Consider the following 14617-nt stretch of genomic DNA (forward strand, 5'->3'; position numbering starts at 1 on the left):
TTTCAGAGAATAGGGGTACTTGAAGGGAGAAAGAAACCGACCAATCAAGCTGATTCTCAGGACGGAAACAGTGCAGAACAGGATCCTCCAAGAGAAACCACGATTGAAATACTCGGAAGAGTACAAGAGGGTGTTCCTAGACAGAGACAGAACAAAATCAGAACGACAGCAGCTGAGGGAGAGGACAAAAGCGAAAGGAGCTAGGAAAAGAGACAAGGATGGAACCAGCAGAGGTCAGTCAGAGCAGAACAGAACAGCAAGGGCAAGCACACACACAACTATTCTCAGAACTATACAACCTATCACACCAACCCAACACACACTACAATTCATACCCACAGCCTCCACCCAACACCGAGCTATAGAATCCCACAGTATGCCACCAGGTCTCCCACCCTCACAGGCCCCCCTAACCACAGTGTTGGAAAGGAAACTGAAGGTATGGTACACAAACGCTGATGGAATAACAAATAAGTGGGAGGAGTGGCATGAAAGAGTCAAAGAAGCATCACCGGACATCATAGCTCTCACAGAAACCAAGCTTACAGGTATGATAACAGATGCCATATTTCCAACGGGATACCAAATCCTGAGGAAAGACAGAGGGCACAGGGGGTGGGGGAGTGGCGTTGCTGATCAAAAATCGCTGGAATTTTGATGAGCTGGAGAGAGGAGACAGCGGAGAAGAAAGTGATTACATAGCGGGAACACTTCACTCTGGAGGTCCCAAGGTGGTAATAGCAGTGATGTATAACCCACCACAGAACAGCAGGAGGCCAAGGCAAGAGTACGACGAGAGCAATAGAGCGATGGTTGACACACTGGCTAGAGTAGCCAGAAGAGCTCATGCATGCAGGGCAAAGCTCCTGATCATGGGTGACTTAACCACAAGGAGATCGATTGGGAGGACTTGGACCCACATGGGGGCCAAGATACATGGAGGGCTAAGATGATGGAGGTGGTACTGGAAAACTTCATGTGCCAACACGTAAGGGACACTACAAGAGAGAGAGGAGAGGATGAACCAGCAAGGCTGGACTTAGTATTCACCTTGAGTAGTGCAGATATCGAGGACATCACATATGAAAGACCCCTTGGGGCCAGTGACCATGTGGTTTTAAGCTTCGAATACACAGTAGAGCTACAAGTGGAGGGAGAAGCAGGAAGGCCAGGACGAATGAAGCCAAACTACAAGAAAGGGGACTACACAGGAATGAGGAACTACATAAACGGGGTTCAGTGGGACAGAGAACTGGCAGGGAAGCCAGTTAATGAGATGATGGAATATGTAGCAACAAAATGCAAGGAGGCTGAGGAGAGGTTTGTACCCAAGGGTAACAGGAATAATGAAAAAGCCAGGATGAGCCCATGGTTTACCCAAAGGTGCAGGGAGGCAAAACCAAGTGTGCTAGGGAATGGAAGAAATATAGAAGGCAAAGGACCCAGGAGAATAAGGAGAACAGTCGTAGAGCCAGAAACGAATATGCACAGATAAGAAGGGAGGCCCAAAGACAATATGAAAATGACATAGCAGCGAAGGCCAATCCTGACCCTGAAACTGTTGTACAGCCACATCAGGAGGAAAACAACAGTCAAGGACCAGGTAATCAGGCTAAGGAAGGAAGGAGGAGAGACAACAAGAAATGACCGTGAAGTATGTGAAGAACTCAACAAGAGATTCAAAGAAGTGTTCACAGAGGAGACAGAAGGGACTCCAGAAAGACGGAGAGGTGGGGCACACCACCAAGTGCTGGACACAGTGCACACAACCGAGGAAGAAGTGAAGAGGCTTCTGGAGTGAGCTAGATACCTCAAAGGCAATGGGGCCAGACAACATCTCCCCATGGGTCCTGAGAGAGAGCAGAGGCGCTATGTGTACCCCTAACAACAATATTCAATACATCTATCGAAACAGGGAGATTGCCTGAGGCATGGAAGACAGCAAATGTAGTCCCAATCTTTAAAAAAGGAGACAGACATGAAGCATTAAACTACAGACCAGTGTCACTGACATGTATAGTATGCAAAATCATGGAGAAGATTATCAGGAGAAGAGTGGTGGAACACCTAGAAAGGAACGATCTCATCAACAGCAGCCAACATGGTTTCAGGGACGGAAATCCTGTGTCACAAACCTACTGGAGTTCTATGACATGGTGACAGCAGTAAGACAAGAGAGAGGGGAGGGGTGGGTGGATTGCATTTTCTTGGACTGCAAGAAGGCGTTTGACACAGTTCCACACAAGAGATTGGTGCAAAAACTGGAGGACCAAGCAGGGATAACAGGGAAGGCACTACAATGGATCAGGAAATACTTGTCAGGAAGACAGCAGCGAGTCATGGTACGTGGCGAGGTGTCAGAGTGGGCACCACCTGTGACCAGCGGGGTCCCGCAGGGGTCAGTCCTAGGACCAGTGCTGTTTCTGGTATTTGTGAACGACATGACGGAAGGAATAGACTCTGAGGTGTCCCTGTTTGCAGATGACGTGAAGTTGATGAGAAGAATTCACTCGATCGAAGACCAGGCAGAACTACAAAGGGATCTGAACAGGCTGCAGACCTGGTCCAGCAATTGGCTCCTGGAGTTCAATCCCACCAAGTGCAAAGTCATGAAGATTGGGGAAGGGCAAAGAAGGCCGCAGACGGAGTACAGTCTAGGGGGTCAGAGACTACAAACCTCACTCAAGGAAAAAGATCTTCGGGTGAGTATAACACCAGCGCACAGCAACCAAATAACTGCTGCAGCATATGGGCGCCTAGCAAACCTCAGAACAGCATTCCGACATCTTAATAAGGAATCATTCAGGACCCTGTACACCGTGTACGTTAGGCCCATATTGGAGTATGCGGCACCAGTTTGGAACCCACACCTAGCCAAGCACGTGAAGAAACTAGAGAAAGTGCAAAGGTTTGCAACAAGACTAGTCCCAGAGCTAAGAGGTATGTCCTACGAGGAGAGGTTAAGGGAAATCAACCTGACGACACTGGAGGACAGGAGAGATAGGGGGGACATGATAACGACATACAAAATACTGAGAGGAATTGACAAGGTGGACAAAGACAGGATGTTCCAGAGATTGGACACAGTAACAATGGGACACAGTTGGAAGCTGAAGACACAGATGAATCACAGGGATGTTAGGAAGTATTTCTTCAGCCACAGAGTAGTCAGTAAGTGGAATAGTTTGGGAAGCGATGTAGTGGAGGCAGGATCCATACATAGCTTTAAGCAGAGGTATGATAAAGCTCACGGCTCAGGGAGAGTGACCTAGTAGCAATCAGTGAAGAGGCGGGGCCAGGACCTCGGACTCGACCCGAGCAACCTAAATTAGGTGAGTACAACTAGGTGAGTACTACACACACAACAGCAGCACAGTCACTACACACACAACAGCAGCACAGTCACTACACACACAACAGCAGCACAGTCACTACACACACAACAGCAGCACAGTCACTACACACACAACAGCAGCACAGTCACTACACACTCAACAACAGCACAGTCACTACACACAACAACAAGCAACACAGTCACACACACAACAGCAGCACAGTCACTACCCACACAACCGCAGCACACTCACTACACACACAACACCAGCACAGTCACTACACACACAACACCATCACAGTCACTACACACACAACAGCAGCACAGTCACTACACACACAACAGCAGCACAGTCACTACACACACAACAACAGCACAGTCACTACACACACAACAGCAACACAGTCACTACACACTCAACAACAGCACAGTCACTACACACACAACAGCAGCACAGTCACTACACACACAACAGCAGCACAGTCACTACACACACAACAACAGCACAGTCACTACACACACAACAGCAGCACAGTCACTACACACAGAACAATAGCACAGTCACTACACACACAACAACAGCACAGTCACTACACACAGAACAACAGCACAGTCACTACACACACAACAACACCACAGTCACTACACACAGAACAACAGTACAGTCACTACACACACAACAACAACACAGTCACTACACACTCAACAACAGTACAGTCACTACACACACAACAACAACACAGTCACTACACACACAACAACAGTACAGTCACTACACACACAACAACAACACAGTCACTACACACACAACAACAGCACAGTCACTACACACACAACAACAACACAGTCACTACACACACAACAACAACACAGTCACTACACACACAACAACAGCACAGTCACTACACACACAACAACAGTACAGTCACTACACACACAACAACAACACAGTCACTACACACACAACAACAGTACAGTCACTACACACACAACAACAGTACAGTCACTACACACACAACAACAACACAGTCACTACACACACAACAACAGTACAGTCACTACACACACAACAACAACACAGTCACTACACACACAACAACAACACAGTCACTACACACACAACAACAACACAGTCACTACACACACAACAACAACACAGTCACTACACACACAACAACAACACAGTCACTACACACACAACAACAACACAGTCACTACACACAGAACAACAACACAGTCACTACACACACAACAACAGCACAGTCACTACACACACAACAACAACACAGTCACTACACACACAACAACAACACAGTCACTACACTCAGAACAACAACACAGTCACTACACTCAGAACAACAACACAGTCACTACACACACAACAACAACACAGTCACTACACACACAACAACAACACAGTCACTACACTCAGAACAACAACACAGTCACTACACACACAACAACAACACAGTCACTACACACAGAACAACAACACAGTCACTACACACACAGCAACAGCACAGTCACTACACACACAACAACAACACAGTCACTACACACACAACAACAACACAGTCACTACACACACAACAACAACACAGTCACTACACACACAACAACAACACAGTCACTACACACACAACAACAACACAGTCACTACACTCAGAACAACAACACAATCACTATACTCTCTCATAAAGATAACACAACTGAAGAGGAACAGTGATAACTAAGTGTTTTTATAAAATTAGCTTATTTATTTTGCCAATTCTAATAAGTTACATTACAATAGCAATACTGTTCAAAATAAATACAATGCAATTGCTATAAAATTACAAATATATATATATATATATATATATATATATATATATATATATATATATATATATATATATATATATATATATATATATTAATATATATATATATATATATATATATATATATATATATATATATATATATATATATATATATATATATATATATATGTCTATATATATATTTATACATACATATATATATATATATATATATACATATATATATACATATATATACACATATATATACACACACACATATATATATATATATATATATATATATAGAGAGAGAGAGAGAGAGAGAGAGAGAGAGAGAGAGAGGCAGAGAGAGAGAGAGAGAGAGAGAGAGAGAGAGAGAGAGAGAGAGAGAGAGAGAGAGAGAGAGAGAGAGAGAGAGAGAGAGAGAGAGAGAGAGAGAGAGAGAGAGAGAGAGAGAGAGAGAGAGAGAGAGAGAGAGAGAGAGAGAGAGAGAGAGAGAGAGAGAGAGAGAGAGAGAGAGAGAGAGAGAGAGAGAGAGAGAGAGAGAGAGAGAGAGAGAGAGAGAGAGAGAGAGAGAGAGAGAGAGAGAGAGAGAGAGAGAGAGAGAGAGAGAGAGAGAGAGAGAGAGAGAGAGAGAGAGAGAGAGAGAGAGAGAGAGAGAGAGAGAGAGAGAGAGAGAGAGAGAGAGAGAGAGAGAGAGAGAGAGAGAGAGAGAGAGAGAGAGAGAGAGAGAGAGAGAGAGAGAGTGAGAGAGAGAGAGAGAGAGAGAGAGAGAGAGAGAGAGAGAGAGAGAGAGAGAGAGAGAGAGAGAGAGAGAGAGAGAGAGAGAGAGAGAGAGAGAGAGAGAGAGAGAGAGAGAGAGAGAGAGAGAGAGAGAGAGAGAGACAGACAGACAGACAGACAGACAGACAGACAGACAGAAAGACAGAGAGACAGAGACAGAGACAGAGACAGACACAGAGAGAGACAGACAGAGAGACAGACAGAGACAGAGAGACAGACAGACAGAGACAGATAGAGAGACACAGAGAGAGGGAGAGACAGCGAGGGAGGGTGGATAAGGTCTAAATTAACAGTTTTCTTCATAGTTTACAGATGATGTGTTATCTGTATCAAGAATGATTGAGGAATTGTGGAGGGAAAAAGTGTGAAAGTGAGGAGACTGGTGAGAGAATGTGACACAGGTGGCATTAAGCTCGACGTTCACAGATGACGGGCTTCAGGTGGTGGCAGGCTACGTCGTGCCACTTGATGCCATCCTTGTAGAAGTTGTTGAGGATGGCCAGGCAGTTCTCCTTGCCACCTTCACGGTTGTCTGGCTGAGGTTTGCGGTTCCTGCAACAAACACACCAACACTCATGACTTATTTTTCCTTCCTGACAGCAATTGACTACCTCCTCGTAAATAATGTAATATATTCAACGAAGGAAAATATGGATGTTATAGAATTAATTTTTAAATGTTGCAAAAGGTATATTCACGTGTGATTACCTAAGTTTACCTTGTTTCGAAATAATATACAGGAAACAAAGTTAACTTTATTTCGGCTATGTATACCCGAGATTCCCAAAGTTTTATTGATTTTTTTTTAATACTGGAGCTGCTCCATGCTTGTGGTTTCTTGTTTCCACATACTTAGTTTAACATACATATTTGTAAGGTTTTCAAAATTTTAAGTGTGCCTAGTAATCCTCTTTGTTGCACCGTATCAAAGAATTTATTGACTTTTTCGAAATGTACAGCCTCTCCAGCCTCTTACATTCAAAGAGTGTGAAGAGGATTTTGATATTGTGCCACATAGAGGATATAAAATTGGACTCAAAAGGCATGGTAAGTGAAAATTCCTGTTCATTAAAAAGGAAAGACTTACAGTAAGTCGTGAAGTCTCAGTACTGGAAAGTGTAAGTAATGGCAGTCTATATTGTACCCGATGTTTTTAGTTTATGTTAATAATTTGAAAATGAGAACAGAAAATGAGAACGGATGGTTAATTTTGTTAATTTCACTTTCTTACTTCCCTGAGACTGATTTTTTTCCTAAAATCCCTGGGGCATATTTGTGTTTTTTCATTCCAGCTGAGCACCGCCTGTGCACAGTTTCCGCCGCTTAAATAGTTTTTCCTACTTTATTAATTGGCTGAAGAATCGTGTATGTTGTCGTCAAGTCTCCCAGTAACCATTCCCAGAGTAGAATAAGTGTTTGAATGTGTATGTGTTCCTTTTCTATACATCAGTTTTACAGACCAAGAGCTGTTATGCTGCCTCAGGTCATTTTAAAGCCCAACACTACTTGTGGTATTCTACCACTCCCTTGGATGCCATGTGTGAGCGCGCTACCATCCGAGCCACGGGACTGTGTGTGTGTACTCACCTAGTTGTACTCACCTAGTTGAGGTTGCAGGGGTCGAGGCCGAGCTCCTGGCCCCGCCTCTTCACTGATCGCTACTGGTTCACTCTTCCTGCTCCAGGAGCTTTATCATACCTCTTCTTAAAGCTATGTAAGGATTCTGCCTCCACTGCATCACTTCCCACTATTCCACTTCCTGACAACTCTGTGACTGAAGAAATACTTCCTAACATCCCTGTGATTCATCTGAGTCTTCAGTTTCCAACTGTAGCCCCTTGTTGCTGTGTCTCATCTCTGGAACATCCTGTCTCTGTCCACCTTGTCGATTCCTCTCAGTATTTATAAGTCGTTATCATATTCCCCCTATCTCTTCTGTCCTCCATTGTCCCTTAATCTTTCCTCGTACGACATACCACTTGTCTCCGGGACTAGTCTTGTTGCAAATCGTTGCACTTTCTCTAGCTTCCTTACATGCTCGCCTAGGTGTGGGTTCCAAACTGATGCTGTATACTCAAATATCCAATGTTAGTTACCATTTTGTCCTAGGCACATGTCGATGTGTGTGTATGTGTGTAAACTTACAATCCAGTGTGTGACCAGCCAGTAACGCTGAATGGTTCGCCATTCCGCCACTTGAAGCCGTTCCCAGACTTGTTACCGCCAGTCCAGATGTAGTCCAGACCCTCTGTTAACACAAAATAAAAGTAGCATTATTTGCAAAAGCCAGCTCTTGCAATAAAATAAAAATATTGAGTTTCAAACAATATGCAAATAAAACAAGTACAACAGAAACTAACCTCTGGCAATAATGCCATGGATGTAATTGAGCTCTTCCTGGGAGCTGATACCCACAGCGTGCCACCCGCCACCCAGACTGGAACACAAGCTGGCAGCAGCACTACCAGTGTACTCCTTACCACCATCATGCTTCCAGGAGAAGTAGTATTCACTTCCACCGAAGGTGTCGTCAGCCTATAACACAAACATAATTAACTGACTCACGAAATCGTAATGACACGATTGCAAATAAACCATATCACGGGTGGGGTTTGAACCAGCGGTCAGAAAGTCTCAAAACTCCAGACCGTCGCGTTAGTCACATTATTGTTATCGTCATCTTCAAACTTTTGCTACATAGAATAACTGTAAGTAAGAATAGAACTTTCAGTTGCTTTTGGGCAGAGTTAATATCGGATAACAAAACTACTTCAGCCCCACAAAGATACTCAGATGTTGCACATGTGTCTGATTCTGCATGTATAAAAGAGAGAAACTACCCGTCATATTTGATGTTTAAATATTATTATTAGGCAACTTTTACAAGTGCTACTCAAATGAATGGTAGAAGGCTCACCTGAACGCCAGAAGAACCTTGCGACTGGAACCTGCCATTAGAACCTTGAGACGGGAACCTGCCGGAAGAACCTTGGAAGCTATTGGAGCTCTGCCTCGGTGGGAAGAACTGACATGACGCCAGTCCAGCCACACTCAACAACACAACAATCGCCTTCATCTGGAAAAAAAATGGAAATTACAATACCCTGGCTGGCTGGAACCATTTAAAAATAATCCAAGATGTTACGACACGTCCTGGACGAAGAAAACGACACCAACAACAGTAATAGTAATAGTAGTAGTAGTAGTAGTAGTAGTAGTAGTAGTAGTAGTAGTAGTAGTAGTAGTAGTAGTAGTAGTAGTAGTAGTAGTAGAAGTAGTAGTAGTAGAACTAGTGATTATTGTTGCTGTTGTTGTAGTAATCGTAGTAAAATACAGAAGAACACTGCCATAGACCTCCTCACCTATGTGATGGACTGATTCCATCGTCTTTATATCTGTACTGTTTCTGGTGCCTCCTTTGCCCTCGACTGAAGAAGCTTACTTACTCACCCATGTAAATTCTAGTTCTCTTTTATTATCTTCCATTGTGTGTCTTGTACTCTGATATGATCCTTCCTTTATACTATGATCGATTTTCCTAACATTATTGTTATTATTTCTACTAGTACTATTACTACTACTAATAGTACTGTTACTAGTACTACTACAACTACTACTTCAATACTAGTTCTACTATTACTACTGCTTGTGCTATTGCTACTTGTCCTACTATTACCACCACTAATAATTTTACTACATCTACTATTATTACTACTACTACCTTTGACCTGCGCTCCTTTCCTCATTTTCTGACTTGTTTTCTGTATTTTGCTTTCTTATCGGCTTTCTTTTGACATAACAATGGGCTAAAACGTTGCCTAAGTTATTGTTTTAATTGATCACGATAATACCTGTACACCTGAAATAATAGTAATGACAATTATAATCATAGTACTTTAAAGACAAGTCCCATGGGCACCTCTTCCAGCCAGACTGTCACCAATAAGTTTCTTTTTTATACAATTTCTGGAGCGTCACCTCCTCCTCTCCCTACACGCCAGGTTCTTTTTCTATCAATTAAGTGACCAGAGTGCCTAAAAACCCAGCTATTAACCTCTCGGTGTAAATAGCAGAAAGATTTCCCACTCTGGAGTCTTATAACCTATTCCATGGAATGAATAATGGATAAAGTTTGAGCTGCGAGTGATGGACTCAATGGATTTGATTGTACTGAATTCTGATTATTTGTTCAGTTTAAGAAATTAGTTTGGCAGACGCATACGTAGTCATCTGTGGGTCTGTCAAACTGGCACAAGTACTCGTAACGAAGCCTAAACCTGACCACTACAACATAAGTCAGTTTTCACATTGCAAGTTGCTCCATAAACGTACTTATTTATGTTCATCTTATGATAATGGGTTAATATCTTTTTCCCGGATTTTTTAGTATCTATATCTGGTTGCTCCAATGAGCATGTTGTTAAGAGTCGTTATTTGATTCAAGAGCTTTCAGTGATGACTTAGAATCAGTAATAATCATAGAGTCAGGCTCAGTATCATAAGTTAGCATTAGCGCCCTAAAAATGACAAACAATTCAGTTTGCAGTGTAGACACACAGTTGTTAATATTTATGCCTAACTCAGCAGCTGAAGAGAATGAGGAACAGCAGAGGTGCCAGGACAGTGCCTTGGGGCACTGAGCTTTTGACCTCGCTGATGCTGGATCTTGCAGGAGACTCCTGGCAGATGAAGCCCTACCAGTAGTCTCCTGCTTAGATCCATTAGTGTACAGTGTACATTAACTGATAACTAAGCAAGAAATATCTTCTTGAGCAGTTGCCTTTGCGAGAGATTTAATGATGTTAAATGAACACATCTTCCATAGGAGGGTGAAATGTTCTTGTTGTCTACAGTGGTAAAGCTTGTGCAAGTTGCAAAAATATAACTGCATGCTTTCACAACCCATTTAGATCTATGTAGTGTCTGGTTCATTTCATAACATTCTAATACCAAGTACAGAGTTAATCTCAATATTCGTATCAGTAACACTAGGACCCCCAGTGAATTCACAAAAGTACACTGAGGGATAAAACACTAGAAACATCAGACAAGGAGACGGATCTAGAGACAGGATGATCCAGCTTACCTTAGCAGCAGTGGATGAGTGTTGAGGGAGGCGACGGACCACTTATATACACCAGATAACTTCTCCATTAGGTCAAGGTCGCCTTGGGACTCCTGCCTCCCTCCTGCTCAGCAAAAAACACAAGAAATCGTGGTACACCTCATCATTCTCGAAGGAGACTTATAGCGATGTGAAAGAAATTAAATCTTTTCCATTATTTACATACACTGTAGTTAACTGACGAAATATGTTTACTCTTAATGCAAAATCAATACAAGGAAATATTATTAAAAAAAGAAAATAATTTCTGTACCACATGTGATATTTGGATCAAGTTGCAGCCACACTTCCGCTGCTTCTCCTTGACCAAGATCTGCTGGTCACTATATCCTGCTGGTCACTATATCCTGCTGGTCACTATATTCTGCTAGTCGCTATATCCTGCTGGTCACTATATCCTGCTGGTCACTATATCCTGCTGGTCACTATATCCTGCTGGCCACTATATCCTGCTGGTCACTATGTTCTGCTGGTCACTATATCCTGCTGGTCACTATGTTCTGCTGGTCACTATATTCTGCTGGTCACTATATTCTGCTGGTCACTATATTCTGCTAGTCGCTATATCCTGCTGGTCACTATATCCTGCTGGTCACTATATTCTGCTGGTCACTATATTCTGCTAGTCGCTATATCCTGCTGGTCACTATATTCTGCTGGTCACTATATTCTGCTGGTGACTATATTCTGCTAGTCGCTATATCCTGCTGGTCACTATATCCTGCTGGCCACTATATCCTGCTGGTCACTATGTTCTGCTGGTCACTATATTCTGCTGGTCACTATATCCTGCTGGCCACTATATCCTGCTGGTCACTATGTTCTGCTGGTCACTATATTCTGCTGGACACTACATCCTGCTGGTCACTATATTCTGCTAGTCGCTATATCCTGCTGGTCACTATATCCAGCTGGTCACTATATCCTGCTGGTCACTATATTCTGCTAGTCACTATATCCTACTGGTCACTATATCCTGCTGGTCACTATATCCTGCTGGTCACTATATTCTGCTAGTCACTATATCCTGCTGGTCACTATATCCTGTTGGTCACTATATCCTGCTGGTCACTATATCCTGCTGGTCGCTATATCCTGCTGGTCACTATATCCTGCTGGTCACTATATCCTGTTGGTCACTATATCCTGCTGGTCACTATATCCTGCTGGTCACTATATCCTGCTGGTCACTATATCCTGCTGGTCATTATATCCTGCTGGTCGCTATATTCTGCTAGTCATTATATCCTGCTGGTCACTATATCCTCCTGGTCACTATACCCTGCTGGTCACTATATTCTGCGGTTTACTATAACTTGCTGGTCACTATATCCTGCTGGTCACTATATAATGCTGGTCATTATGTTCTGCTGGTTAGTAGGTTAGTATATCTTCCTGGTCACTATAGTCTGCTGGTCACTATATTCTGCTAGTTGCTCTATCCTGCTGGTCACTATGTCCTGCTGGTCACTATATTCTGCTGGTTACTATAACTTGCTGGTCACTATATCCTGCTGGTTACTATATCCTGCTGGTCACTGTATCCTGCTGGTAACTGTTTCCTGCTGGTCACTATATTCTGCTGGTCACTATATTCTGCTGGTCACTATATTCTGCTGGTCACTATATTCTGCTGGTCACTATATTCTGCTGGTCACTATATTCTGCTGGTCACTATATTCTGCTGGTAACTATATTCTGCTGGTCACTGTAACCTGCTGGTCACACTATCCTGCTGGTTACTATAACCTGCTGGTCACTATATATTGCTGGTCACTATATTCTGCTGGTCACTGAAATCTGCTGGTCACTATATCCTGCTGGTTTCTATATTCTGCTGGTCACTATATCCTGCTGGTTTCTATATTCTTCTGGTCACTGCAACCTGCTGGTCACACTATCTTCCTGGTCACACTATCTTGCTGGTCACTACATCCTGCTGGTCACTATATTCTGCTGGTCACTATAACCTGCTGGTCACTATATCCTGCTGGTCACTACATTCTGCCGGTCACTATATTCTTCTGGTCACTATATCCTGCTGATCACTATATCATGCTGGTCACTATATTCTGTTGGTGACTATATTCTACTGGTCACTATATTCTGCTAATCACTATATTCTGCTGGTCTCTATATTCTGCTGGTCACTATATTCTGCTGGTCACTATAACCTGCTGGTCACACTATCCTGCTGGTTACTGTAACCTGCTGGTCACTATATCCTGCTGGTCACTATATTTTTCTGGTCACTATAGTCTGCTGGTCACCATATCCTGGAGGTTGCTTTTTCTTGGTTGTCATTATATCCTGGTGGTTACTGTATTGTGTTTGTCAGAAGTGTACTGTGTTTGTCAGAAATGTACTGTGTTTGTCAGAAGTGTACTGTGTTTGTCAGAAATGTACTGTGTTTGTCAGAAGTGTACTGTGTTTGTCAGAAGTGTACTGTGTTTGTCAGAAGTGTACTGTGTTTGTCAGAAATGTACTGTGTCTGTCAGAAGAGTACTGTGTTTTTCAGAAGTGTACTGTGTTTGTGTGTTTATCAGAAGAGTACTGTGTTTGTCAGAAGATTACTGTGTTTGTCAGAAGAGTACTTTTTTTGTCAGAGATATAATGTGTTTGTCGGAAATGTACTGTGTTTATCAGCAGTGTACTGTGTTTGTCAGAAGTGTACTGTGTTTGTCAGAAATGTACTGTGTTTGTCAGAAGTATTATGTGTTTGTCAGAAGTGTACTGTGTCTGTCAGAAGAGTACTGTGTTTTTCAGAAGCGTACTGTGTTTGTGTGTTTATCAGAAGAGTACTGTGTTTGTCAGAAGAGTACTGTGTTTGTCAGAAGAGTACTGTGTTTGTCAGAAGGTTCCTGGGTTTGTCAGAAGAGTACTGTGTGTGCCAGACGAGTACTGTGCTTGTCAGAAGAGTACTGTGTTTGTCAGAAGAGTACTGTGTTTGTTAGAAGTGCACTGTTTGTCAGAGGAGTACTGTGTTTGTCAGTATGGTACTGTGATTGTCAGAAGAGTCCTGTGTTTATCAGTAGTGTACTGTGTTTGTTAGAAGAGTACTGTGTTTGTCTGTGTTTATCAGTAGTGTACTGTGTTTGTTAGAAGAGTACTGTGTTTGTCTATGTTTATCGGAAGTGTACTGTGTTTGTCTATGTTTATCGGAAGTGTACTGTGTTTGTTAGAAGAGTACTGTGTTTGTCAGAAGAGTACTGTGTTTATCAGCAGTGTACTGTGTTTGTTAGAAGAGTACTGTGTTTGTCTGTGTTTATCAGTAGTGTACTGCGTTTGTCAGAAGAGTACTGTGTTTGTCTGTGTTTATCAGTAGTGTACTGTGTTTGTTAGAAGAGTACTGTATTTGTCAGAAGAGTACTGTGTTTATCAGTAGTGTACTGTGTTTGTTAGAAGCGTACTGTGTTTGTCAGAAGAGTACTGTGTTTGTCAGAAGAGTACTGTGTTTGTCAGAAGAGTACTGTATTTGTTAGACGTGTACTGTTTGTCAGAGGAGTACTGTGTTTGTCAGAAAAGTACTGTGTTTGTCAGAAGAGTACTGTGTTTGTCAGAAGAGTA

The 14617-nt window shown here is 42.6% G+C and overlaps 1 protein-coding gene across 1 annotated transcript; it reads right to left on the reverse strand.

The window, feature by feature from the left end:
• Window positions 1-5889: 5889 nt before the first annotated feature.
• LOC128690486 (C-type lectin domain family 4 member A-like) lies at window positions 5890-9411 on the reverse strand. The gene is made up of 5 exons (XM_070089782.1): window positions 9376-9411; window positions 8843-9001; window positions 8286-8460; window positions 8071-8173; window positions 5890-6477 (listed from the first exon to the last, which is right to left on the reverse strand). The coding sequence occupies exons 1-5, from the start codon at window positions 9409-9411 to the stop codon at window positions 6333-6335; spliced, it is 618 nt and encodes a 205-aa protein (XP_069945883.1). The 3' UTR covers window positions 5890-6332.
• Between the last annotated feature and the right edge of the window lie 5206 nt (window positions 9412-14617).

This window comes from Cherax quadricarinatus, chromosome 29, assembly GCF_038502225.1.
Source record: "Cherax quadricarinatus isolate ZL_2023a chromosome 29, ASM3850222v1, whole genome shotgun sequence".
Lineage (NCBI taxonomy): Eukaryota > Metazoa > Arthropoda > Malacostraca > Decapoda > Parastacidae > Cherax > Cherax quadricarinatus.